Source organism: Symphalangus syndactylus, chromosome 8, assembly GCF_028878055.3.
Source record: "Symphalangus syndactylus isolate Jambi chromosome 8, NHGRI_mSymSyn1-v2.1_pri, whole genome shotgun sequence".
NCBI classification, from domain to species: Eukaryota; Metazoa; Chordata; class Mammalia; order Primates; family Hylobatidae; genus Symphalangus; species Symphalangus syndactylus.
Genome location: NC_072430.2, coordinates 40,839,283 through 40,866,898, shown reverse-complemented (window position 1 = coordinate 40,866,898; position 27,616 = coordinate 40,839,283). Strand labels below are relative to the sequence as shown.

General features: G+C 44.1%; 1 protein-coding gene across 4 annotated transcripts in view; it reads left to right on the top strand.

The window, feature by feature from the left end:
• Positions 1-27,616, top strand: part of IFT43 (intraflagellar transport 43) — a 94,854-nt gene that overhangs the window by 53,115 nt on the left and 14,123 nt on the right. For 3 of the 4 annotated variants that reach the window (XR_008659399.2, XM_055288712.2, XM_063644341.1), the window contains exons 4-5: positions 16,227-16,259; positions 16,912-16,958. The exons of the other annotated variant lie outside the window; for it this stretch is intronic. Coding sequence is in view for 2 of the 3 variants with exons in the window: in XM_055288712.2 (XP_055144687.1) it covers positions 16,227-16,259; positions 16,912-16,958 (80 nt within the window). In the remaining variant the exon portion in view is untranslated. The remainder of the gene's footprint in view (positions 1-16,226; positions 16,260-16,911; positions 16,959-27,616) is intronic. 4 annotated transcript variants of the gene reach the window in all.

Genomic DNA, 27,616 nt, shown 5'->3' with positions numbered 1-27,616 from the left:
CTGGGGAACTTGGTAGAAACAGCCCCACTGATTCTGTTTTTTAATAAAGTCCTATTTAGTTGTACAAGCAAACTGGTAGCTCTTTAATGATGTAAAAATTCAAACAAGACAGATAAAGCTAAATGTGCCTAAAACTACTATTTACTCTGATCCTAGCCATCTCTCTAGAAGTAATTACTGGAATAGTTTGTTGGTATCTTTTACCCACTTCAATACGTGTATGTACAAAAGTCTGTTTTTTTTTTTTTATGTAAACAGATCACATTAAGTGCATTCTGCACCTTACATTCTCTTTTATCTCTGCAGTAAGTACATCCTAGAGATGTTTTAGTACACATAGATTTACCGCAGTTTTCTTACTGCTCCCTAATAATCCTGTGGTATGGATGCACTATTCCCCTGTTGGTGGACCTTTAGGTTCTTTTTTCTATTTTTGCCATTATCTATCCCCTGAGTTTTTTTAGACAGCTCTAGACTTTAGGAAATTTGCAGCTGCATCCTCAGAAACAGATTTCTGGCTTCCAGGAACGTGCTGCAGAACCCGTTTGTGGAGAGCCCACATGTCTTGTCCAGTCCTTGTGTTGTATGGACAAGGACACACACACACACACACACGTACACACATTATTTATTGTGACTTCTTTTGCTGGCCACTGTGCTAAACACAGTTATCTTTTTCCTCAAAACAACCCTATGAAGTAGGTGCTATTATTATCCCTGCTTGCAGATGAGGAAACTGAAAAGTATATATAAAAAAAAAAAGTTAAGTAACTTGCTCAGAGTCATACAGCTAGTGAGTAGCCAGCCAGAATTTGGACCCAGGTAAGTCTGATCGTAGGGATCATGGTCTTATTCTCAGTGCTTTGCTGCCTTCTGTTTTTATACCCCTTGACACCTGATACAGCATCTTTGCCCATGGTAGAACCTCAGCAGATATTCCCTGAGGGCTACTTTGACAAGAAACCAACATGTTCAGCTTGTGAGAATAACAGCAAGTAGTGCATGCATGACCTAAGCCCTTCCCAGCATCCTTTGGCCTCGCTCTCTGCAGAGCTGTGCTCCAGCCAGCTGCCTGACCCACCAGAAGAAGGTGAGTGCAGAGGATGCAGCCTGTGCTTAGGGGTACTGGCCAAGGCCCTGCCAGCCCTGCCAGCCCTGCCATTAAAAGGCTTAATTAGGCTAGCCATTAAGTTCAATTAAGCATTGGGAATGATTGTCCCTTCTAACCCTGCAGTGCCCTCTAAGAACTGGATCCATTCCCAGGCAGCCCGCTCAGGAGCCAGGTTCTAGTTACGGGTGCACCTGTAAAACTGCTTCTGGTTTCGAGGCCTGTGATGCCATGGCAGACTAGGGCAGAGTAGCCCAGAGCGAGGCACTCCAAGTACATGTTAAATCGGGTTAGGTTTCTGCCTTTGAGGCCATTTCCTAAGTTCATTTCTGAGCCACCTTCTCTTATTGGGCCACCTTTTCCCCAAGTGTCATTAGGAGTCAGGACACCTGCCTGTGCAGTGGGCACGGAGCAGAGCCCTGGGCTGGGGTGAGAGGAAGAGAGGTGTAGTGTAGCAGTCCCATGCAGCCAGCTCAGTGCCCTTGGCCTCTGCCTCTTCAGCCTTACACACAAGGGGTCTCAAAGGCCCTCTCCAAGTCCAAAAGGATGTGTGAACATCTGAAACATACTTTCTAGATGGCTTGCTTGAAATGAGTCCTTTTCGTTTCTGAGTTATTATATTACCCTGAAGCAAAACAGTTGACAAGCATTGAGGCAGGGCCGGGGCCAGGTGAGTAGAGGCATGAATGAACCACCACAGTGTGTTTAGGATGAGCACACCAGGCTTTGCAGAGGGGAGTAGAAGGGTAGGTGGGCAGGGTAGAGAAGAGCTCGTGTGCAGGGCCTGGAACTCCAGGCAGGCCCTCCTTTTTTAGGAAATAGGAGCCACTGCGGTGTTGACAGGTGCATGACCGGTGGTGCAAGGTATCACGATTTTTTTTTTTTTTTTTTTTTTTGAGACAGAGTCTCGCTCTATCGCCCAGGCTGGAGTGCAGTGGTTCGATCTTGGCTCACTGCAGCCACTGCCTCCCGCGCTTCTGAATGCCTTTTTGACATGGGACAACCTTGGGGTACTTGCAGATGTAAAAAGAAATCTGATTCTCCCAATGTAGAGTCCTCTTGGCGCAATGTGGAAACTGTTTTCTCCTACCATACCCTCAGTGCTCCACCTCTGACACCAGATGTATAGAAGTTTTTCTCCATACACTATAGCCAGTTCTGCAGTGGACACTAGCTGGCTGTTCTACCGTTTTACTCACTTCTGACACTATCTGCCTGGAGTTAACATCAGATCTCACAGGTTCAGAGCTGAGTCCCATAAGACTGTCCCACATTTCCAGTGCCAGTTGCAAGCCCTGGGTTGTTTTACCTGTGCTTCTGAACCACTGGCTGTAAATCGAGTGTTCCTATGACTCCCTTTCCAGCTTGATTAATTTGCTAAAAAAAAAAAAAAAAAAAAAAAAAAAAAGAGTAGCTCACAACTCAGGGAAACACACACTTTACTTACTATCACCAATTTATTACAAAGCATATTTTATTTCTTTTTTTTGTTTTGTTTTTTGTTTTTTGTTTTTTTTTTGAAACAGAGTCTTACTCAGTCGCCCAGGCTGGAATGCAGTGTTGCCATCTCGGCTCACTGTAACCTCCACCTTCCGCCCTATGTGCCTCAGCCTCTTGAGTAGCTGGGATTACAGGCATGTACCACCACACCCAGCTAATTGTTGTATTTTTAATAAAGACCCAGTTTCACTATGTTGACCAGGCTGGTCTCGAACTCCTGGCCTCAAGTGATCCACCTGCCTCAGCCTCCCAAAGTGCTGGGATTACAGGCGTGAGCCACCATGCCAGGCCACAAAGCATATTTTAAAGGATGCAAATGAAGAGCTATATAGGGCAAGGTTTGGAAGAGACCCAATTGTAGAAGCTTCTGTTCCCATGGAGTTGAAGTGTGCCACCCTCCTATCACATGAATACATTCTTGCTCTCCAGCCCAGAAGCTCTCAGAACCTAGTCGTTTTGGGTGTTTATGGAAGCATCATTATGTATGCAAAATTGATTAAATCATTGGTTATTGGTGATCAAATAGACCTTCAGCCCATCTCCTCTCCTGAGGTCAGGGAGTAGGTTCCTCTGGTACCAGCCTCCATCCTGAGACCATCCAGGAGTCCCCCCATTCATCTATCTCCCATCAGTCATTCATTAGCATACAAAAAGACATATCACTTTGGAGATTCCAAGGGTTTTAGGAGCTATGTGCCAGGAAACCAAATATTTACAGTTGGCCTTTAGAACTGAGAAAGTCCACTTATAGGAGGATTTTCTTCTGCCTCCACCACCCCTGAGACAGCAAGGCCAACCCCTCCTCTTCCTCCTCCTTTTGATCCACTTCCACTTAATGAGTAGTAAATACATTTTTCTTCCTTCTGATTTTCCTCTAGCTTACTTTATTGTAATACAGTATATAGCACATATAACGTACAAAATATGTATTAATTGACTATGTTACTAGTGAGGTTTCCAATCAACGGTAGGCTGTATGTGGTTAAGTTAAACTTCAACTGTATGGGGGCTCTGTGCCCCAACACTCACATTGTTCAAGGGTCATCTGTATTTGGATGAAGACTAAATATGTATTTCTTATTATAAATCACAATAACACACTCTTCTTAAGGGCTCACTCATCATTCTTTATAGCAAGAGTTCTCTTTTCAGGCTAGACAAAGTTGTGGAGAGGGTCTGCTCATCTTTTTCCCCTGGGTTTGCCACCTTTTTCTCTAGCAGATATTGGCAATGTCTCTCATTCGCATCCTTAGAATTCTTCTCCTCCTGCATCCATTTCAAATCATTGCTTTCTCTTCTGAAACCATATATGAAGGTTAACTAATTATAATTATGTGAGGTTGCTTTTTCCATAGGATTTGTATTCCTTCCTGACTAGAATGAGTTCTCATTTGAGATATGCTATAGTAATTGGAGTTAAAAATCTGCAGTCAACAGAAAATCCCATTAACAGAAGCTTAAACAGAAAGGAGTTTGTCTCACAAAAGGAGAGGTCCAGGGCTTAGCAGCCCAGGGCTGTAGGCACCCCTAGAGCCAGGAGGGATGGAACTCTTTTCCTTTCTGCCCCACCATCCTTAGCATGTGGGCCTTTGTCACCATGCTGGTACCTCCTGGTTGTGGGATGGCTGCTATACTGCCAAGCCTCACCTCTGTTTTCCAGGCAGAAGAAAGAGTGACGTGAAAGTGACGGTGAAGGGCTCTTTCTTAGCAAGAATTTGTTTTTTGGAGGTGAGGGAGAAGAATGTGCTGCATCTTTCTCACGGGTCTACCCCTCAGCCCCAGAGAGGCTAGGAAACAGATTTTTAGTTAGGCTCATTGTCACCCCAAACAAAACTGGTATTTGAATCAAGATGGGGGAGATGACTTTGGGTGGATGCCAAGCTATTTTCTGTGGTCTGACCCCATTGAGCTGAGTTTCAGAAGTCACTGGATGAGACTGCCTTACTATAAAGACCATGTCATGTGATGTGGAGGGTTAGGTATGTAGGTAGTGCAGAAACCATTTCCCCTAATTCTAGAAGCTTCCCAGAGGTGGAGAATCCTCCAGAAAGATGTGAAAGACAAAAAGTTGCTTTTTAGACAGGAATAAACAGAAGTGACTGAAATGAAGAAAGGGAACCAAGAGGCAGAAAAAGTAAAGCAGAAGATGGAAAAAAATGAGAGGGCTACCTGCCGAGAAATTGAGAGGTAAATTAATTGTGTTGTGGAAAGCAGTGGCCAGCTGGTGGGGAGGCTTTGTGAGCGGGACAAAATGTTTCTCGTGTGGGGCTGGGGGTCTGTAGATGAGGTCAACAGGTCAGGTGGCGAGAGCAGGCTGCTGGACTTGCCAGTGAGGGTGGCCCGGACAGGTTCAGCAAGGGAGGCAGGAATATGTGCAAGCAGGGGAAGTGGTGGGTCCCCAGAAGCAAAAAGTATGTAGCCACTCCCCTGGGCACACCCAGCCAGCACCCATCTCAGGGGTGGGGATCAGTTACAGGATCGAGGAGAAAGACGGCTCAAGCAAGGACAAGCAGCACAGGGAAGAGACTGGATGAGGACCACCATCACCACAATAATGATGGTGGTAGCAACAGCCACTGTTCACCGAGCACTTCCTGTGTGCCAAGTTCTATGCAAAATGCTTTGCCTGAATTAACTTACTTGATTCTTACAACAGCTTTGTGAAGTAGAATTTGATATTATCACCAGCTTGGCAGAGTTTAAAGTGACTTGCCCAAGAGCATGCAGCTAATGAATGATGAAACTTTGTTCTAAAGCTAGAACCTATGAAACTTTGTTCTGAACCTGTAGCCAATTCCTGCTGCTGTAACAAAGTACCACAGTCTGGGTAGTTTATAAATAATGGAAATGTATGTCTCACAATTCTGGAGTCTGGGAAGTCTGAGATCAAGGCACTAGCAGATTCGGTGTCTGGCGAGGGCTACTCTATGCTTCCAAGACGCCTTGTTGCTATAGACTCACCTGGCGGAAGGTGAAAGGGCAACAGGGACTAGCTACCCACCAGCCCTTCAATAAGAGACTAATCCCATCCCTGAGGGTGGAGTCCTCATGGCCTTGTCACCTCCTGAATACTGTTGCATTGGGGATTAAGTTTCAACATCAATTTTGGAGGGGCCACATATATTCAAACCATAGCACCCTCTAACTCTGGAGCCCATACTCAGAACCACTGGCTTCAAGCTAGTTGTTTAAATTGGGGCCTGAGATTAGAGCTCAGCACGTACACCTTGGCTGGCCTGATTCTGAGTGATTGAGCCTGGGATTCTTAGAGTCCTCTCTGACCTGGGGAATAGGAAGGCTGGTTTCTGAGTTCCCTCTGTTTGGAAGGTTTAGCAGGTTTAGGTAGCTATCCGCTTTCCAACTGCTTGGAGAGAAAGGAAATAAGTCATATTAAGCAGGAAGAAGACAAATGGAAATGTTAAGAGCAGGTTAACTGTTTAGGAGAGGAGTGTAAAGGGGAAGTAACATTTCTGTGTGCAATCGGGAAAGTTGTAGCAGTACTGACAACAGCTAAGAAAAAAGAAACAGACCAAGGAGGAAAATGCCTTAAATTCTTAAGTAGGAAGAGAGTTTGGGTCAACTTTGTTTTGCCTAAAAGTAATTGAAAAAGGGAAGAGGCAGGCCTGCCTGCCCGCCTGCCTGCCTGCCTTCCTCCCTCTGTTCTTTCCCTCCCTCCTTTTTTTTTTTCTGTCATTGCAGTTTCCAAACCTGCACACTATGTCTTGATTGAGATTTTTAGGGCTGGATAAACCAGTTGCAAGGAAGGGACTGCGTGGGGGTTGTCAGAATGGAGAGCAGTATTAATGGGGAACAGATGTGGGTGGGGGCCAGGATCAAGGGGAGGCAGGGTTGGTGATCATTCACAGAGCTGGGGAGAGACCTGAGAAGCTATGGAGTCTGGTCCCTTCCGTTTGGAGATGGAGAAAATGAGAACTAGGGAGGTTAAGTGACGCTGAATTATAGAATCTTAAGAGTTAGAAAGGCCCTTAAATGTCACCTTGCCCCACTGCCCAAGGTCGTACAGCTAATTAGTATAATAGAATGTGCCTCTCATTCTGCAGCCATGCCCATTCTCAAACCTTCAAGTTCACAAAAAGGCCATGCACTATACTATTTGTGCAAGAGTGAGTCTGTTAGAATAAAATTGTCTTTACTGCTATCCTCTGGGACCATCACAGAATTGAGATGTTGATCGTATGAAGCAATCTTATTGAACAAAAAAACTTCCAAGGAAAAAAGTTGTGTCCCCTGAGCCAGCCAGTCTCTGCTAAGGGGGACCTGCTGCTTTGCAGAGTGAGCAGCTGAAAGCCAGGAGGGAATGATTAGAGATGCCAACCATTGGTTAAAATTCTCCGAACATAAATGATCTCCTTGTTCTCCCTTTGATGAATTCAGTCTCTCAAAAATAAAATGCATCTGTGAACATCACACCTACTTCTTTCCTTTCCTTTTGAGTCCTGTATGGAGAAGTACCCAAAAGCAATTTTAATATAGATGAAACAGGTTGGGCACACATAGGTATAAATATGCATAGGAAATGGAGGCCCCTCACATCATCTGAGTTTTTTCTGGTCTAGTGGGTCAGTCAGTGATTTTAGTTTTTGACCCATGCTGCCCCCACCAGAGCTGAATACTGATGGCTACACCAGTTTCTCCAGGTTTCACGGCACCCATTGTAAGAGAGCCTATGTGTTGAAGTGGCAGGGTGCCCTTGTTTCCTATTTACCAGGGATTCACCAGGGTGGGCCCTGAGCCTCCCAGGAGGCTGCCACACGTGGTCCTGTGCTCCCCCAGTGGCTCGCATGCCGGCAACCAGAACTGAGGCACCTTCTCTTCACGTACCTCATGGCTTGGGTGAGTCTCAGTGTATTTATGGGGTTTCAGGGGAACCACAGAATGTAAAAGAACAGAAGCAGAGAAGATGGTGGGTTAGTTACTAGAAGGAAATCTTTACAGGTTTCCCCATTATAGAGCAGAAACTTCTGTACAGGAAAAGTAAAAGACCCACTCCAGCAATTAAACATGAATTGAACTAAAGGTTTCCAGAAGCACTGAGAAGTTTGTCCCTTGACTTGTGGCACATGGTTTCTACTTGTCTCAGTCACCACGTCCAATCTTGTTTATCTCCATCCTCCATCCTTGTAGCTCGGTTTTCCCAAGATTTATGTCTAGTCCCAAAGTTATTCTTTTCCACTAGCTTTCACTTCCTCTGATCATGCCAATGGAAAAGTCTCCATTTACAGCCAGTCTTTCTTTAACACTTCTCTAACCCTGCTAATCTCACCTTTTAATACAAAATAGGCTGTATGCTCTTGGATTTTTGACAAACAGCAGTGTCTAGCTAATAAAGTTTGTAGTTTTTAAAAAGCTGTGTTTTTTTTTTTACAATTATTTCCCTATGGCTGGTGATGATAGCTTTCCATTGAAGATATAGAGTTTTCTTTTAAAAAAATGTATTCAAACCAAGGAATCAATTTAAAGAAAATACTAAGTGGTTGCAGAAAGTACATAGCTATAGCAAAATTGGTGAAGGTGGCACTTGGAAATGGCAGACATTTGGGGAACACTGTCATACAGCAGTTCTTCTTAGCTGCTTCTCCCCACCCTCAACCCCCTTCTTTCTCCCAGTGGGAAGAACAAGAACTTCCATTTAACTGCTTTGTGCTGCTGTTGTACTGCAGGATACAGGGTAAGTTGCATAATATTAGATCATTGAGGTCTCTATATGTGGGCATAAGTAACTTGAAGGGGGAAAGCAAAGAACCCATGGTTAATTTCAAGCCCCAAAATCCCTCCTGATCCCTGATCAATGTCAGTTTATATATTTATAGAGTTGACACCAGTAATACCATCTTATTTGGTCTTATTGCTTACCCACTCAGCCCTGACACCTTTCTCATCTCCAGCCACCACCTTATCGGTATTTCAGCCACACCATGTCCCCTGCTGTTTTCCGAACACCTCGGCCCCTGCATGCCTCTGACCTGTGTTCAAGTGGTTTCCCTCCTGCAGCTTTTCTGCCCATTGCGAGCCTCCTCATCTCTCCATTGGCAAGGCTTCCAAGAAGCCTCCCCAGATCCCCAGCTAGAATGACTGGTTCCCTCTTTAGTGCTCCTGTGACGGTTTGCTTATACCTTCCTCACTTGTCCTGTCAAATCTGGGGCTCAGTAGAATGAGAGATTGTGAACCTCAGTTTCCAGGCCCAGCGCTGCGTCCACTGGCTTCAGAGCCTTCATTAGATCTCTTTGAGGACTCCTGGTCTCCACTTCTTCATCTAGCAGCTGACAGTTTGGATGTGGTGGGAGTGTTTGGATGTGGTGAGAGTCTTTTGTTTGTTTTCTTGGGGTTTTGTTTGTTTGTTTTTGAGATGAGGTCTCGCTGTGTTGCTTAGGCTGGTCTTAAACTCCTGGGCTGAAGTGATTCTCCCACCTCAGCCTCTTGAGTAGCTGGGATTACAGGTGCACACCACTGCAGCCGTCTGGTGGTGAGAGTCTTTTTGGCCTTACAGTATGTAAGTTTATGGAGGTGTTAGTGTTATTTCTGTAATGTTCTTTTCTCCTACCAGATTGTAAAATCTTGAGCAAAAGATCCTCAATTCCCAACACCTCTCACTTGTGCCTAGTAGATGATTAGTGATCCAGTAATGGTTTCCTGAATAAAAAAATGTTCATTTGAGAGGCCTAAAACCTCTAGAGTTCTAAACTCTGCTGCCTTTTCTTGATAGCAGGCATATTACATTTTATATGTTCCCATAACTAGCTACTCAAAGCGTTTCTGTGTATTTCAACCTTTTTTCATACATTTAGTTTGAAGCAAAACAAAACTGTCATTTTTAATGTGACCAGCAGGGGGCAACATTCTCCCAGGAATTGCCTTGTGATTCAGTAGGCCTTGGCAGTCTATATAGAGAGGACATGGGCATGAGTTTTTTATCGGTCTACCAGACATCTTACTGATGAACTGTGCTGGCATGAGCTAAATATGATGTAGCGTGACCTAAAACCCCAGAGTGCCAAAATTTGGGTGTTAGGGAATACCTGCCTGTTTTTAAAAGAAGGAAGAAAATACGGTACCTAGCGGCATATACTAGATGCTAAACACATGAGTGGCAAGAACTAGGAACTGAGGGGAAAGAGGGTGGTGACTTCAGCTTTCAGGGGAGATTTAAACGAGGAGATATCTATTGGACAAGGAAAACTTCGGTTCATGAGAAATATCTAGCTTTTAATGAGTATTGCAGGTGTGGGGGCAGCTTAGAGCAGAGGGACCCCAATTATCCAGTGTACCGCCTGGGATTGAATGAGCAGTGTGGCCAAGATGACAATGGCAGATTTCTCCTTTCCTCACATTTGGGTTTTCACTGCAAAGGCCCATTTGGCGCTTCACACATTTATAAAGTAGAGCCTTGGTTCTGGATTTGCTGGTGACATTAGATGATCTGGGAATGTTGCCTTCTCTCTCTCATGCCTTGGTAAAATTTACCTCAATGAGGTTTGGAGGCAACTGTGAGATTTTTCTTGGACATTTAAAAATTATGAGGGTAGAAAACCTTGCAAGAAAATGGCATTTTGATTTTTTTTTTCTCCAGAGGAAGAAATTTTTACTTGACATTTTAAAAACGTAAAGTAACTTTGGCATCAGTGTAGTTGGTATCTCTTTCCTGCTCTTCCCCTGGCCAGTTTTTCTTCATGCATTTGGCCCCTGGCTGCAGTTTCTTCTCTTTTGTAATGGGAATCATGCAGGTGCCTTCCTATGGCTTTGGCGTTTCTCTCGCCTGCAACAAGTTATAGTCAGAACCATTCATCCAACCCTTCACATTCCTCCCCAGGTCAGAGTGATCTGTGAGGGATGGACTCGCATAGGGCCTTCCACGGGCACAGGCAAGGCTCCAGGTGCTTGGCACTTTGGTCTGTTTTAAGCCTGTTCTGCCTTGCAGCAGGGAGGTGGGTCTAGTGTCCAGTATGTGCTGTGGATATTAAGAGACTTCAAGGACACTTCCCCCCCATTTATCCCGGTTATGTCCCCTGCTAAAATAGGTTAACGGTGTCTAATTAACCACTGAACATTGTCATGCTGCATAAAGATAGCATCCTGGCTGTTCTCTGAGCCGTGGTACTTTATCTCCATTTAGATCTCTGCAGTATTCCATTAAACTCGAGAGAAACATTTTAACTGAGATGATGTCTACATTAGGGCTGCCTTTTACCCTTCAGCACATAACCCATGTAGCAGCAGTTAAGACCTCTTCTCTCTGGTGAAGGGAATCCAGGTTGTTTTGTGGCCTCTTCCCCAGAAGTTCATGGGGTCCCTGCAGTTGGGGGCCATAACTACCTGCTAGTCCCACTTGATCATGATGGCCAGATCAGGCCCCCTGATGCAGCAGGGAGGAGACAGACCCTGCAGGCAGGAATAAAACTATGAGGATCCAAGATTCTGCCATGGTCCCATGTGGCTGAAGTCACAGATGTGCCACTGGGATCCAGCTTGTGCTCAGCTGCCCAAATCACACCATCAAATGTCAGTATGGGCCCCAAATGCCAAAGAAAGGGATTACATTTGAGCAAAAGAATTTCAAAAAGGGAGGAATATCGAGAGAAAGGTGACTTAGCTAGATGGGATCTCTTTTCTGCCATGATGCACACTGTTGCGTTGTAAATAAAACATATATAATAAATCACAGAACAATTAAACCAACATTAACTACCAGATCATCAGGACTGACAAAGCTACAGCTCTACTATAAGTTGAAAGGTTGTCCCTGTCCTGAAAATATTAGTTGGATTTGAAGCAGAGGAGCATTTCCCATGCTGTTGAAATGCCTGCATGTCTCCATGGTGTAAGGATTGGGAACTGAGCTTTGGAGTCAGACACTCTGCTTGCATTCTGGCCCTACCACTTTCTAGGTAGGTAACCTTAGGCAAGTTACTTACCTCTCTTGAGCTCCTCGTCTGTGAAACAGAGAGAATAAAATAAGGTACTATAATACTGAAATAAGATAATGTATAGTATAGTTATCTGTATAGGACATATGTGTATATGTCCTATACTGTATAGGACATATGTGATTATATAATTGTATAATAGTATTATAAATACTATAATGACAGTGGCTGGTGCCTAACAAGCTCAGTAAATGTTGACTGTTGTCATCAGTCGTCATCCTTCTTAGGGCAGGTTTGTGGGGGAAGGGACAGCACAAGGGAAGGGTGTGCTGGGGCCTGGAACTGGGCTTTCCCCTGAGAGTTGAGAGTGGGTGCGCTGAGCCAGGCAGGAGGGGCAAAGTGTAGGTCAGAGAGAAGCTGGGATGAAGACCAGGAGGGGACTGGGTGAATGTGGAGCTGAGGTACTGGGCTTTAAATGCAGGTCACAACAGCAAGACAACCCCCTTCACCTTCACATCGTCTACCTGAGAAGCCAAGCTTCTGAGTCCTTGGCAGCTTCGTGGCTAAGCATTGTAGGCAATTTGGAAAGGGCCATCAGCCCGCCGTGATGTGGGGAGGGGAAGCCAGTCTTTGCTCCCTCACCCTGCTCCACAAGGTGGAGGTGAGAGAGAACGTTTACTGTCACTGTCCCAGGTTAAAACTTCATTCTGCAAAATGGCCAAAGCAATCAGTGAGTGATGGAGTAGCTCTTAAAAAGAAACCTGGCATTTAATTAACTTTTCAAAGTGCTGGTTCAGCAACCTCTATGTTTTACATTTTGAATATTGAACGAGGATCTCTAACCGGATCTGGATTGCTCTGGGCCTGGTGTGGTGGAGAACACCTGCTTAGTTTTCATGAACACCACGGACTCGGGCGTGAATTTCAGGATCACTCAGGAACAGAGACTTCGCCTAGTGGACCATTCAGGCCCCTTGCTATTTCTTCCTCCTCTCATCCTTTAGGTCAAGTCCATGTTCATTAACGCTTCTGTTAGAAGAAAGTAGGCAACTCAGGAGGAGAAGGCAAATAAGTTTCAGTTTTGCTGCTTAGCAACTGGAATATTCAGCTGAATGTCTCAAGGCTTAGGGCAGGGAGTCTCGTCTACGTGACTAGATCCCATTTCTAGAAGTTACTACCTCAGGGAGATTAGGAGTAAGCCCAGCCCATGTACATGGAAAAAGCTTCCAAGGGTGAGTCTTGTGCACCACTGTTGAAGAATGACTAATTTAAAAGATTCTCTCCAGCTTCCAATTCGCTGTCTATACCATATTGTGCCTTCCATAAGGAGAGAAAGTCAAGAAGGGACCGTCTACACAGTAAATCCAAGCAGATGTCTGGGTGCCTTAGGGATATTAGATAATCAACTGGTATCTTCCTTTGAAAAGGCTTGAGGCAAAGTGTTTGGAATCTAGGGTGAAAGTCGGGAGACATGGATTCTAGTTTCAGCCTCATCACTAACTAGCTCTGTGATTTGGGTGAAGCCCGCAGCCGCAGTGCCCAGCGTCCCTCTCTGTGTATAAAATTGTGCTGCTGAAACCTGCTTTTCCTCTTCTCCAGAACTCAGCCGAGGTAGTGTTTGTAGATGTGAATGTCTTTGAAGAGTATTGAAAAGTGCTCTGTGTGAGGTGATCTTGCCGGAATTATGATTTGCCAGGTTCCCCAAACTTCTATTAGCCACTTTTGGGGAAAAAGGCACGGGGGCCCTGAGTGCAGAAATAAACTGGCAGCCCAAGGCTATGCTGATCTCAGCTCTGCAGACAGCCTGTCAGAGGGCTGGGCCCAGATCACACAAGCCTCTTCGACAGCCTGAGTTTCCTCAGAAGTTGGGAATGAAGTGTCTCTGAAGAGGTGCTCCAGAACCCATAATTCTTTACCTCAACCTCTGTCCCCACACAGTCTGGGAGGCAGAACTTCCATATCAGATTCTTCTCTGATTACCTACCCTGTAGACTGTGGTAGACTACTGTGTTTTAGGTTCTTGTTTGTTTGCTTGCTTGTTTGTTTTTAACCTGTCACCAGTAGTTTAAAAATACAGTCAGGGCTGAGCACAGTGGCCCATGCCTGAATCCCAGTGCTTTGGGAGGCAAAAGCAGGAGAATTGCTTGAGGTCAGGAGTTTAAGAACAGCCTGGACAACATAGTGAGACCCTATTTCTACAAAAAATAGAAAAAAAATTAGCCAGGCACAGTGGCACACATTTGTAGTCCCAGCTACTCAGGAGGCTGAGGTGGGAGGATAACATGAGCTCAGGAGTTTGAGGCTGCAGTGAACAATGATCTCAACACTGCACTCCACTCTGGGCCACAGAGTGAGACCCTGTCTCTTAAAAAAAAAAAAAAAGTAAATTAATAAAAAATAAAAATATACTTCATGACTGGGTATGTGTATGTATAAAACAGGAAACAAAACCTTTACATAATACCTATCCTTACTGTTTTCAGCACATGGTGTTTTCTGTGCTATTAAAAAAGAAAGATGAAAGAAAAATTTTAAAAGGAAAGGAAAGCTGGTGGTGAGCCACTAAATTGGTTTCATGGCTCACTAGTGGGTCATGACCTGAAGTTTAAAAAACGTCATGCTAGATTCTGTGTCTTTTGCTGGGCTCCTTGTCACTGCACTAGCCTGAGGTGCCTTTGAGGACCAGGCAGATAAAGTAAATCTGTGAAGTGGGGTTTTATTTCAGAATGGCACCTTCAGTCATATTCTTGAGATACATACACAAATTATTTGCATATTCGCATTTCTATAAAGAAATATACTCTGCCGGTTTTCCTAAAACACGCTCCCCACTTTGTCTTTTTGCCTCCTCATATTTGATAGCTGCCTAGCTACAAGACGTACTTGGCCAGCCTCCTCACTCCTATTGGAAAACCAGCAGTGCAGATCACATAATTCAGGACTAGTTCTAGACCCTACTCAGTGTTTGGGAGCAGTGCGGGGTCAGGGGAGCTCAGATTCATCCACTGCACATCCAGTACTGCCAGGCTAAAAAGTTAAACTAAAAAGTTAGAGTCCAGAAATTTGGATTTTTATACAAAATCTCCCCATTTTGGCAATGAATTTACATTAAAACAGAACAAAATAAAAAATAGACAGCAGTATGGTTTAGACCAAACTCATCTGCAGGCTAGGTAAGGCTGGGAAGTGGCCAGTGTTCGGTCTGTGACCCAGATCAGAGGCAGGGCACACCATCCCACTCAGTGCACTCCCAGAACCCATTATTTCTGGCAGAGAGAGAGAGAGAATGAGAGCGAACATGCCACCTGAGGGCTTCCCTGCTGTCCGTGCCTGAGGACTCCATTTGATCTTCCTTCCTCTGTTGGGAGAAAAGAGACAGGGGAGAGTCCAGGGGAGAGTAAGAGAGAGCAGGATGTGGGCTCAGCAGCAATTAAGCTGAATATTAAACTCATCGCCCTTTTGGATGTTGAGTGGATAAATGGCAATTAATCAGCCTCCCCCCAAAGATTAGCATTATCATTATTGTTTCCTTCAGACAGAATCGCCACTGGTTTTGCCACCGCACATTTTGTAGGGAAGGAACGATTTGGTCATAACTCCCGACAGTAATTGGAGACGAATATGTCTCTTATGTACACAACGAAGGCGCCAGCCTTTCTTCCTAGCCTCTTTAATCCCGGGATTCTTCTCTTATCCCTGTTTTCATCCAAGCACATCTACCCTTGGTGGCATTAGCTGTGTCATTTGGACAGTGGGGTATAGAGTTTAACTTCATGAGGACAGTTAGAAGCATTTGCCACCCTTTGCCCCCATCCTTTGCTCTTGCTCATCATGGTGCTACATTTCTGACTTAAAATAACTCATTTAAAACAAACAAACAAAAAACTCTACAATAACAGAATTGTGGAAGTTTTCAGACATACAAAAATGTAATCTCCATGTACCCAATATTCAACTTTAATAATCATCAACATTTCACCAGTCTTATTAGAAAATTTCACATCAGTGTTTCTCAGAGTGTGAGTAGTGACCCACTTAGATTAGAATTTAAAAATGCATATTCCTGGGCTGCCTCCACCCACCCAGACTAGCTGATTCAGAAATCTCCCTGCCAGACCCACCAATCTGCGTATCTAACAGGCCCCGCGGATGGTTCTTATGCACCGTGACGTGTGAGAACCACTACCGTAGATACGCGTGTGTCAGCCAGTCCCTGGCACTCTTCACCCACCATCACTCAGAAGGTCCTCTCGTCCTTCGTGTGTAGGGCACAGAAAAGCAGTTCCGAAGCCTGAAGCTTGAACTGCGAGGCGAGGGCATCCCTTTTTGCTCACTGCAAGCCGCAAGTGCTGACAGCTAACAGCACCAAATAAGACCCAGGGTCTCAGTCCTAAGAAAGCACTCTATAAATCAGTCAGTTAATTACTGAAGAAAAGAGGGCACTGAATCATCTGTATCTATTTGAATTTTAAGCCACTCACTCAACCTGCACTTACACTCTCAACAATTCCATTTGGAGTGAGGCTGATATAAAGCTGTAAGAAGGCACTACAGCATCTTCAGTTCTCTCATGCTAGTTGTGGGGCTTGTCTCTAAAGAGGACTGCAGACAAATAAAGCAATTGAGATATACTAATTTGCCTCCGCTTCTGAAACCTTCCTCAAGATACTACCTGGTGCATGAGACTAGTGAGCTCTCAAAAACCTTGTCTTTTCTTTTTTTTTTTTTTTTTTCAGGTTTAGGAGGAAGGCTTCTGAAGAAATAGAAGAGTACGTTTCCAGTATTCTTATTCTTATGGTATCCTATGTTGATCTTGGTCAACAGTGCAGTCTTGGTGGTCATGATCTGTTCCACTTATGTTAAACACAGTGTTAGAAGTCTGGGGCTAGAATCATTTATGCCTGCTGAATCCAAGGTTTGGCTAATCCCGCTTCCTCAACTGAAGGTCTGGACCCTGGCATTGATGCCCATGTCCTATCTCCCACTGTGTGGTTTTAGAATTATATGTCCAGGTATCAGGGTACTGGCCCATGCCTTCTGCATTATTGATATAGATGGGCAGAAGCAATACCAGCTTCTAAGCCTTGCCTTCTCGTAAGACTTATATCAGAAAAGAAAGAAGTTTTCTAGATAAAGGTGCTGTGAAGGTAGGGCCACCCAGTTTCCTACCTCCAGGGGCAGAAGCTGCATTCATGCCGTAGCCTTTGTGATGCTGTCCTCTGGAATAGTGCATCGCACAGCCTGTGCAACCACGCACGGCACACCCAGTGGCCTAATTAGGTTTGACTAGGTTGACAGAGAAAAGCAGGTTCAGGCACATTTTCATCTAGGAAAAAGAATGGATACAATAAACATTTGGGATGTTCCTTTCTGTGTTTGAAACTCATTTTTTGCTCTCTTTTTCTTCTTTTTTGGGGGCAGTTTTCGCCTCAGACCACAGAGCCTGAATGGATCAGATTATGAAGGAGGTAAGAGGCCCTTGGAGGAAGTCAAAAGGTCTTCTAGAGGGGCCCCAGAACATTTCCTGGGCTGCAGCTAAGGCACTGTTGGCTGCATCATTACTGAAGACATTTGCAGTGGTCTCCTGACGCATGCTGATGCACATCTTCATGCCTTGCTGAATGCTGCCACCTCTACCTGGAGTATCTCTCCCTTCTTTATGTGATAATCCTGCTTATCCTTCAAAAGGTCAGCCAAAGCATCACCTCCCCTGAAACATCTTCCCTTCCCATCCCACTCCCTCTCTCACCGGATGTTCTTTCTCCATGCTCCTCTAACCTCTTTGGCAAACCAACATTGTAATAACATGGCCAATATTTACTAGGTGTTGACTATATCCCAAGCACTGTCCTTCCAGTTTACACATGTTAAAGCATTTTCTCTCACCACAACCCCCAGTACTACTATTATCCCCATTTTGCAGTTGTGGAAATGAAGGCATGGAGAGGTTAAGTAAGCTGCCCAAGGTCACAGAGTTGCTAGGTGAGTAGAGCCAGGATTTGAGTACAGTTAGGATGTACTGTGATGTAACTCTTTGTTGGCTTGACTGTTTTCCCACTAGACTTCTAAGCTTTTTGATGGCAGACAACACATGTTCTTTATCTTTGCATCTCCAGTGTGTGACGCATAGTAGTTAGTTAATGGCTAGCTATATAAATGCAGGGAAAACAGTACTAAAAAGGCAAGTAGCTGTGGCACAGTGGAAGCCTATGTTCAAATATCAGGAGAAAAGATGAAGTTTGTGTGTGTCTCTAAAATGAAGCCTTCTAGGGAGGAGATTATGTAGGGGATCCAAATTATTATTGTTATTATTATTTTTTGAGACAGAGTCTCGCTCTGTCACCCAGGCTGGAGTGCAGTGGTGCAATCTCAGCTCACTGAAACCTCTGCCTCCCGGGTTCAAGCGATTCTCTTGCCTCAGCCTCCCGAGTAGCTGGGGTTGCAGGTGCCCGCCACCACACCCAGCTAATTTTTTGTATTTTTAGTACAGATGGGGTTTCATCATGTTGGCCGGGCTGGTCTCTAACACCTGACCTCAAGTGATCCTCGCACCTCGGCTTCCCAAAGTGCTGAGATTACAGCCGTGAGCCACCGCGCCCGGCCCCAAATTGTCAAAGCCTTTTTTTTAGCCACACTTATTTATAATTTTCATACTCCTTGTTTGTTTGTGTAGATCCTAGTTTCTATCTGGCATCAGTTTCCTTCAGCCTGAAAAACTTTATCATTATTTTGTAGAACAGGTCTTCTGGCAAGAAATTCTGTCTGCTTTATTTGTCTGAAAATGTCATCCTCAACTTCATGCCAGACATGGAATTCTAGGCTGACAATTTTTTTCTTTTAGCATTTTAAATGGTTATTTTATTGTCTTTGGCCTTCTTTCTTTCTTCCCTCCCTTCCTCCCTCCCTCCCTCCCTTCTTTTCTTTCCTTTCCTTTCCTTTCCTTTCCTTTCCTTTCCTTTCCTTTCCTTTCCTTTCCTTTTCCTCCTCTCCCCTCCTCTCCCTTCCCCTCCCCTCCCCTCCCCTCCCCTCTCTTTTCTTTTCTTTCTTTTTTTTTTGAGACAGGGTTTCACTCCATCGTCCAGGCTGGAGTGCAGTGCCATGGTCTTAGGCCCACTGCAACCTCCACCTCCTGGGTTTAAGTAATTCTCCTGCCTTAGCCTCCTGACTAGCTGGGACTACAGTCGCATGCCACCACACCCGGCTAATTTTTCTATTTTTAGTAGAGATGGAATTTCACCATGTTGCCCAGTCTGGTCTCAAACTCCTGACCTCAAGTGATCCACCCACTGTAATAGGCGTGAGCCACCTCGCCTGGCCTACATTGTTTCTGATGAGAAGACAATCATTATTCTTATCTTTGTTTCCCTGTATGTAATGTATCTTTCCCCCTATCTGCTTTTAAGATTTATTCTCCATTATCAGTTATTTTCAGCAATTTGTTCATAATGTGCCTTGGTGTGGTTTTCTTTGTGTTTATCCTACTTGAACTTCTTGAGTCTGTGGATTTATAGTTGTCATCAGATTCGGAAAATTTTAGCCAGTATTTCTTTAAATATATTTTTCTTCCCTCCCACTTCTTCTAATTACAAGTATGTATGCCCACACAATTGTCTCCACAGGTCATTGAGGCTTGGTGTTTTTTGTTTTTAGTCTACTTTTTTTCTCAGTGCTTCAACTTGGATCGTTTCTATTGCTGTGTAACTGGTCTTCTACAGTGTCTAGTCTGCTTTTAAGCCCATCTAGTGAATTATTATTTCACATATTTTTTTTCAGCCCTAGAAGCTCCATTTGGTTCCCTTTTGTGTATCTTCCATTAATCTTCTCATTCTGTGTATGTTTTCTTTCATCCTTGATAGTAGCCTTTATATAGACTGAGTATCCCTTATCCAAAATGCTTAGGACCAGAAGTGTTACGGATTTCAGATTTTTTTCAGATTATGGCATATTTGCATTATGCTTATCTAGTTGAGCATCCCACATCCCAAAATCCAAAATCTGAAATCCTCCAATATACATTTCCTTTGAGCATTATGTCAGTGCTCAAAAAGTTTTGGATTTTAGAGCATTTTGGATTCTCAGATTAGGGATGCTCAGCCTGTACTAGCTCTTCTCATGTTCTTTCGCTGCTAATTCCATTATATCTGTCTTTTCTGAGTCTGTTTCTATAACTGATTTTTCTTCTGGTTACAAGTCATATTTTTCTGCTTTTTTTTTGGGGAGGGGGGTGCGGGGGACGGAGTCTCACTGTGTCTCCCAGGCTGGAGTGCAGTGGCTCTATCTCGGCTCACTGCAAGTTCCGCCTCCTGGGTTCATGCCATTCTCCTGCCTCAGCCTCCCGAGTAGCTGGGACTACAGGTGCCTGCCACCACGCCCAGCTAATTTTTTGTATTTTTAGTAGAGACAGTGTTTCACCATGTTAGCCAGGATGGTCTCGATCTCCTGACCTCGTGATCCGCCTGCCTCAGCCTCCCAAAATGCTGGGATTACAGGTGTGAGCCACCATGCCTGGCCTGTTTTTCTGCTGCTTTACACGATTAGTAGGTTTTGATGATTGGATGCTGGACATTCTGAATATCATTATGTTGAGTCTGGATCTTGTCTTCCTTTAAAGACTGACATACAGACACTCTTCAACTTACAGTCTGGATAAACCCATTGTGAGTTGAAAATATTGTAACATAAATCAAAATATTATAATCCATAACCTCCTCTTGAGTCAAGGACCACATTGAACGTGTATTGCTTTTGCACCATCATAAAGTTGAAAATGCGTTAAGTTGGTCAGGCGTGGTGGCTCATGCCTGTAATCCCAGCACTTTGGGAGGCCAAGGCGGGTGGATCGCCTGAGGTCAGGAGTTCGAGACCAGCCTGCCCAACATGGTGAAACCCCATCTCTTCTAAAAATACAAAAAGTTCGCTGGGCCTGGTGGCGGGCACCTGTAATCCCAGCTACTCGGGAGGCTGAAGCAGGAGAATCACTTGAACCTGGGAGGCGGAGGTTGCAGTGAGGCAGAGTTTGCACCACTGCACTCCAGCCTGGGCAACAGAGTGAGACCCCATCTCAAAAAAAAAAAAAAAAAAAAGAAAGAAAATGCATTAAGTCAAACCATTGTAAATTGTGCACATCTGTATTTGTTTTGGTAAGCAGTTAATATATTTTCTTAAATCAATTTGAGCATTTTGAGAATTGTTTCAAAGCTTCATTAGAGCAGGTCTACAGTTAGCCCTAAACACCAACGCCTGGTTGTTCAATAAGATCTCTGTACTCTAGCTGAGTGGAGCTGAGCCTCCTCCAGTTCTGTATAAGTGCTGGGGATTGTTCGGCTAGCACCTTTTCAGTAATAATTGAAATATCATAATGCAGTCTATGGCCATACCACCCTGAATGCGCCAGATCTCGTCTGAAATATCATAATGCATAACCCCCTCTAAGTCAAGGAGGTTGTGCTCAAGTCTGCTCAGGCTTGTGGAGTTTCACCCTACAGAGGCACAGCTTAGTATCTAGTGGGTCTGGACTTCTAGAGCTTTTCCTCTCCATTAGCTTCCCCGTCTTTCAGACTTTGCTTCTAAAATTCCAGCTACTTAAGCCCCACTAAACTTCAGTCTCCCTTCAACTGAGTGAGACCTTCATGCTATGTGTGGGGCTCCCCCAAGCAGTGCCAAAGTCCAGGAATGACCTCTAGTGACCTACAGCTTACTTTATCTGTTTTCCTGCTCTCGGGAATCAAAGTCTTAGGCTGCTTATTATCCAGTGTCTGGAAACAGTAGTACCATATATTTTTCCTCCAATTTTCTAGTTGTTTATGGCAATAGGGCAAGTCTAGTACCACATACTCTCTCATGGTGGGAAATGGAGTCTTAAAGCCTTTTTTTGGAACACCTTTGCATGTGACTGCATACAAAGAGAATTCAGTCTGTAAAACTTAGACAATTGTCTGATAATCACAAGACTAGGGAAAGGATCAAAAAGAACATCTATGAAATATTCTGGGATGGTGGTTAAAATGTATAATCCCAGGCTATGCACTAATCAGAAGCTAGAGCTGGGGAATCTGCATGAATTTAAGTAAGCTCCCCAGATGAATATTTGACAACTCTGTAGGGACTGAGGACCAGCGAGGGCAGGAGTCCTGTGAAAAAGTACTTCTGCCTCATCTCATTCCGGGCAGGTGTTGGGGGGCAGTAAAGATGAAAGAGTTGTCATTAGAGGTCAGAACACTCCACACTCTAAGATTTAGTAAGACCATACTCTCATCATTCTCCAGCCTTTTTCTTTGCTTTCCAGTATCTCTTCATGACAGATCTTCCTCCTTAGCACTACCTACTAACTTCCTTTTAGACTTCTCCACCCACTAATAATTCCCAATGACTATATTAAATATGAGATCTTGCATTTCTGCTCTCTGAGTCTGTTTTCCCAGATAGGTACCTAAGATGTCTTTTGCCAGTGCCAAATTGTCAGCTCAGAGATTGGTGGCTGCTGGCCACACTTGTGATCTGCCTGTCATCGCAGACTGCTTCTTCAGCCATTGGTTGCATAGGACAGTAAGGTGACCATCCAAGAGGATGTACCCAAGGACTGAAGGAGGTAGAGTGTCTGCCAGATGTGAGCAAAGCGGGTAGGTGGTTAAGGAGCAGTGTGCATGGAAATTGTAATGCTAGAGCAACGATTCTAGAGCCTCTGGTTTGAACCAGCATGAGGGACAGTAGTAATGAAGGCTGGTTATTTGTAGTGTGAGGATCTGGCCAGTCTTGAAAGTGTGTAGAAGTGAGTAAAGGGCAGGTTGTTTCCTGCAGGACGTCTTCTTTGGACAGCCTCAGTCCCCAGTTGCTCATGTTTTGTATTTGTTCAAAGCACCAAGAGACTTGTGTTTTAAGTAAGAAAGCATTAAACTCAGGAAAAAGGATTTTAGAGTTCTTTGGCAGAAACTTCTAAATGGAAACACAAGAAAACAAATTGATAATCTACAGAATTATCTGGACTTGTACTCTTCTCCAGGGTTTTCTCCACCCTGCCTTAAACCTATTTCCAACTCCCTTGAAAAGACTTCTGAAATTCTACTTTCTCTACTTTTTTCATCATGGAAATACTAAATTTCAAGGAGTAACTGCTAAATGTTATAGCAAAATCCTCTGAGCACTGAAGTTTACACATGTTATAAATACATGGAATTAGAAAGTTGTACTGGCTGCCATCGGGGCATCATCACTTTAGGATCAAATTGTTGCACCTTTAAGGAACTCTAGGACACCTTGTCCAGACTTGTCCTTTGTCATGTTAAGAAAGTGAAGTTCAGAGATTATTATATAAAATAACAGGACTCAAAGAGAGAAACTCTGGTCCTCTGAATTCCAGGACAATCTGCTGTCATGCCCCAGTGTCCACCAACATCACCATCATCATCATTTACTACCAAACACTTACCATATGCCAGCTACATTTTCTCTCATTTACTTCTCAAAACAAATCAGTAGGAAAGTTTTGAAAAATCAACTTTACTAAGGCCTGATTTGTATACAATAAACGATGTCCTTATTAAAGTGTACAATTTAGGTTTTCACAGATGTCTATACCTGTGAAACCCCTGCCACAAGACAGAACATTCCCGTCACCCAGAAGTTCCTCCATGCCCCTTCCAGCCCATCCTTCCTCTCTCTCCCTTGGCCTCAGACAACTACTGATGTGTTGTTCATACTATAGAGTAGCTTGTGGTTTCTAGAATTTTATATAAATGGAAGCATAAGTATTTACTCTTTTGCACCTGGCTTTTTTTTTTTCACTCAGTGTAATGATTTTGAGATTCATCTAAGCTGTTGCATACATCATTAGCCTGTATATTTTCATTGCTGAATAGTATTCCATTGTATGGACATACCACGGTATGTTCAGTTGTTGATACACATTTAGATTGTTTATTATCCCCATTTAATTTATTATTTATTTTAAAAAAAATTTAAGAGATGGGATCTGTGTTGACCAGGCTGGCCTCAAACTCCTGGGCTTAACCAGTCCTTCCACCTCGGTTTCCCAAAGTGCTGGACTACAGGCATATGCCACTGTGCCCAGCTCATTAACTCCATTTTAAAGCAGACTAAGGCAAAGAAAGGTAACCTTACCTAAGGCCAGACAACTAATAAATGGTAGCACCAGGGTCTGAATATGGATCTTGACCTCAGGGCCCTCGTTCTTAGCCTCCGGGCTCTAACAAATGGTACAACTCTCAGATACACTGGCGTCTCCTTCCACAGGTAGTTTGTATTAATGTCAGCTTCCAGATTTGTAATATAGAGTGCCTAGAATAATTGATGGGCTGCTTAATAAAATTTCATTAAGGAAGGAAAGAAGAAAGATACCTATTTTCAAGAATACCTCTAGTATTTTTTCCTCCTTCATAAACTTGATATGTGAAATTTGCGATTTGGCCTTTATTTTGGCCCTGGAGGTTTGAAGCATAAAACCCTTTCTTGTCAGAGAGGGCTCCTGCTTTTACCCTCCAGGAGGGATGCCTCTTCTCCAACATAAATCTGTTTTCCATGCAGTTATGCTTGAGTCCTTTAATGGAAAATCAGTTCATATGTTACACTTCACACTTGACTTAGTCCATTTCACTGTATATGAATGTTTAGAATCCATTATGCAGTAGGAATCATATGTTACATATAACTAGTTTCTAGAATTATCTTTGCTCGGAGAATTACTTGGTTGGCTAGTGAAGGCTGCTGCTTTGAACTTAGAATATCCAGTGGGTGGGGAAACTCGGGAATGATTTCCCTGAATCATCCATGGATGTCCATTCAGCAATGACATTAAGCAGATCTTTGGGCACCTGTAAGGAAACCTAGTGGTTCCTAATAAAATCACATCCAGGCTCTTTGTGGTGGTCTGTGCAAGGAGCACTATCACTTAGGAAGGGGCTGATCACTCTCTTACACTTGTAGGGATACGTGATTGGTGACCAATTTCAAAGGACAAGATGTGAATATTAGAGAATAGAAATGAGGATCTAAGGTCAGGGCCCTTTCCCAGTAGACAGTCTCCTTCCACTACCAGCCTTGGAGATTAGACTTTATTGAGGAAAGCCAGCAGCTTTTCATCTGATGCCTCCTGTGGCCTGTATTGCTCTAGATGCTGGAGTTAGTGATGAATGAGACAGTCCTTGCCCTTCAGGAGCTTCTGATCCAGTAAGGAAATGCCCTTCCTTCTCTTTCTTTCGGTCTTTCATAGACAACTTTCAGGAGACATGTCTCTCTCTATGTATATTGCTCAGCATTCAGCCTCCCTTGCTTCATCCATGGTACGTGTTGCTTACTCTTTCCTTGGGAAGATGCATGCTGTCTTCCAGACCTCTGATGCCTAGGGATAGAAGACAAGCATTTTCTCCATCCATTGATGCTTCAGGCTTTCTAGAAAAGAGAAGAGAAAAATAGAAGAGAGGCCAGGTACAGTGGCTCACGCCTGTAATCTCAGCACTTTGGGAGACCAAGGTGGGTGGATCACCTGAGGTCAGGAGTTCGAGACCAACCTGGCCAACATGGTGAAATCTTGTCTCTACTAAAAATTAAAAAAAAATTAGTCATGTGTGGTGGTGCACGCCTGTAATCCAAGCTACTCAGGAGGCTGAGGCAGGAGAATCACTTGAACCCAGGAGGTGGAGGTTGCAGTGAGCTAAGATCGCACTACTGCACTCACCACTGCACTCCAGCCTGGGAGACAAAGTGAGACTCCAAAAAAAAAAAAAAAAAAAAAAAAAAGAGAAAAGGAGCTTTGAAGATTGGGTGTGTTTTCAGAAATGGAGAGTGAGTGACATCAGAGGTGGCTTTGGGATCTATTGCTTAACCAGAATGTACTACATGGGGACTATTTGCAAGACCATGACCAGGCTACCAGCTCAGACTCTGCTAGAAGCCAGGCAGATAATGTAAACCCGTGAAACAGAAAAGTGTAAAATAAAGGATGGTGGGGCCTGTGGTGAACCCAGAGAGGAGATGCCTGGCATAGCTTAAAATTTTTCAAATTCATGTTTTTAAAAATGACAGAAATAATTTTTAAAAACACTTCATAAGCAGGACAAAATGTATCTACAAGTTGGATTAGACCTTTAGGAGCTGATGTGCAAATCTTTCACCAGACCTCTTGGAGCACTGCTCTGAAGGAGCACAGAACTTTGCTGGGGGGACAAGGCATAAAAGGTAAAAGGCACTGCAAAAGTTCCATAGCTAAGACAACAGTTTAGTGGATGGCAAAGGCAGCAAATGGTCATTCCTGTGTTAGTGGCTTACATTACTAATGGCCATGAGTTCAGAAGAGGAACTGATCCCTGAGGGCTGAGAGCACTTCAGGAGAAAGGAAGAGCGTGTGCTGGGTCTTGAAGGATGGATAAGAGTTGGCTAGCTAGGGAAGAATGTGAAAGACCTTCCAAGGAAGGATGTCTGGCATAAGAGACTCCACATGGAGAATGAATACGGAATTTATAGTAACCAGAAGAGAAGCTGATTCAGCAGAGATAGGTCTTGATTCTGGTCCTTTCCCAACTACAATACTCATCCTCCGCACATAAACTGCCTTTGATTAAGTTATGAAGATTGCCACTCACGTAATTTGCTGATTCTAGGTAGAATTACCCACAACTATAGCTGACACAATGCTTCAGGCAAGTGGGGATTCATGATTCTGGAGAATAGCTGGAGAATGATGGACAGCCAGAGCCGCAAATGACCTCATGGTCCCCAAACTGTAGGATGGCAAAACTGCTCTGTCTTACTGAGATGACCATCCTTCAGTGGCATAATCATCCATTCTTGCTCTTGGAATCAAGTTTCCAGCTTGCCCTAAGTCCTTTAGACTTCTTCTGTCATGGAAAGTTGTATGGTGTTAGAGAAAGAACATCAGATCTGGAGTAGGCTTGAACTCAGTCTCTACAAGTGACTTTAGGCAAGTCATTAGTTCATTTATTTGTTCGTTCATTTACAACCCCTTGATGAATATTGCTGAGTGTGATTGTGATGCATGGGGCTAAGCATGGGGACGCGATCATGATCTGAATTCATTGTTCTTACCCTCATCCAGTTTACAATCTATTCAGGAAAACAGGGCCTAAACAAATAGTCACACAGCAAAATAAGTAAGGACAAACTGCGACTGAGTCCCCTGAAGGACGAGTGCACTGGGTGCTATGAGAGAAATACCTGAGACTGGGCAATGTATAAAGAAAAAGATGCTCAACTGGCTCATGGTTCTGCAGGCTGTGCAGGAAGCACAGCAGCATCTGCTTCTGGGTAGGCCTCAGGAAGCTTCCACTCATGGCAGAAGGCAAAGGGGGAGCAGGCACGTCACGTGGCGAAAGCAGGAGCAAGAGAGAGAGGGAGGGGAGACGCTACACACTTTTAAACAACCAGAACTCCCTATCTCGAGGACAGCACCAAGGGAATGGAGACTTGATTTGGACTGGGGGATGAGAGAAAGCCACTCTAGAGAAATGACTTTTAAACTTCAACTTGAGGGCAGAGTAGAGTTGTCAGAAAAGGGGGGTATGAAGTCAGGGGCCAGGGAGGAGACTCCTAGAGAGGAGAGGAGACAGCAAGTGCTAAGTTATGTCCCCTCTCTAACCTCTTCCAGGCCTTCTTAGTCTCTTCCAGCTCTACAACCCAATTATCAGGAAGTCAACTCTGGATAGAAGGTGAGACTGAAGATGGGCATTGAGAGGCACACTGACAGGAGCAAACAAATTATCTTTTAAAAAAGATGAAGAATGTTCAGGTGGAATAATCTCTGAATATGCAATTAGATATGGACTCACCTTTCAAAAGTTCATCTCAGAGCTAAATTCAAGTTACAAAAGAATTTGTAAGCTCCAAAATATGTCCTTAAAAAGTAGAAAGTCTCTGAAAACAGGAGCCCAAAAAAAGGACTCAGTCTTGTGTTTAACCATTGCCTTTTAGCAGAGCCCAAGACTGAGTGGAGTTGTAGCTCCCTCCTCCTGGCAGCTGCCAGCTCTCAGGAACCTGGGCGTGCCTCACCCCCACAGGAGAGGGCTGTGCTCCTTTGCATCCTGAGGTCCAGTTTTGGCAGACTTGAATACCTCAAAACCTTAGGAATAATAAATCCTTCTGGCGAACCAAAAAGTGT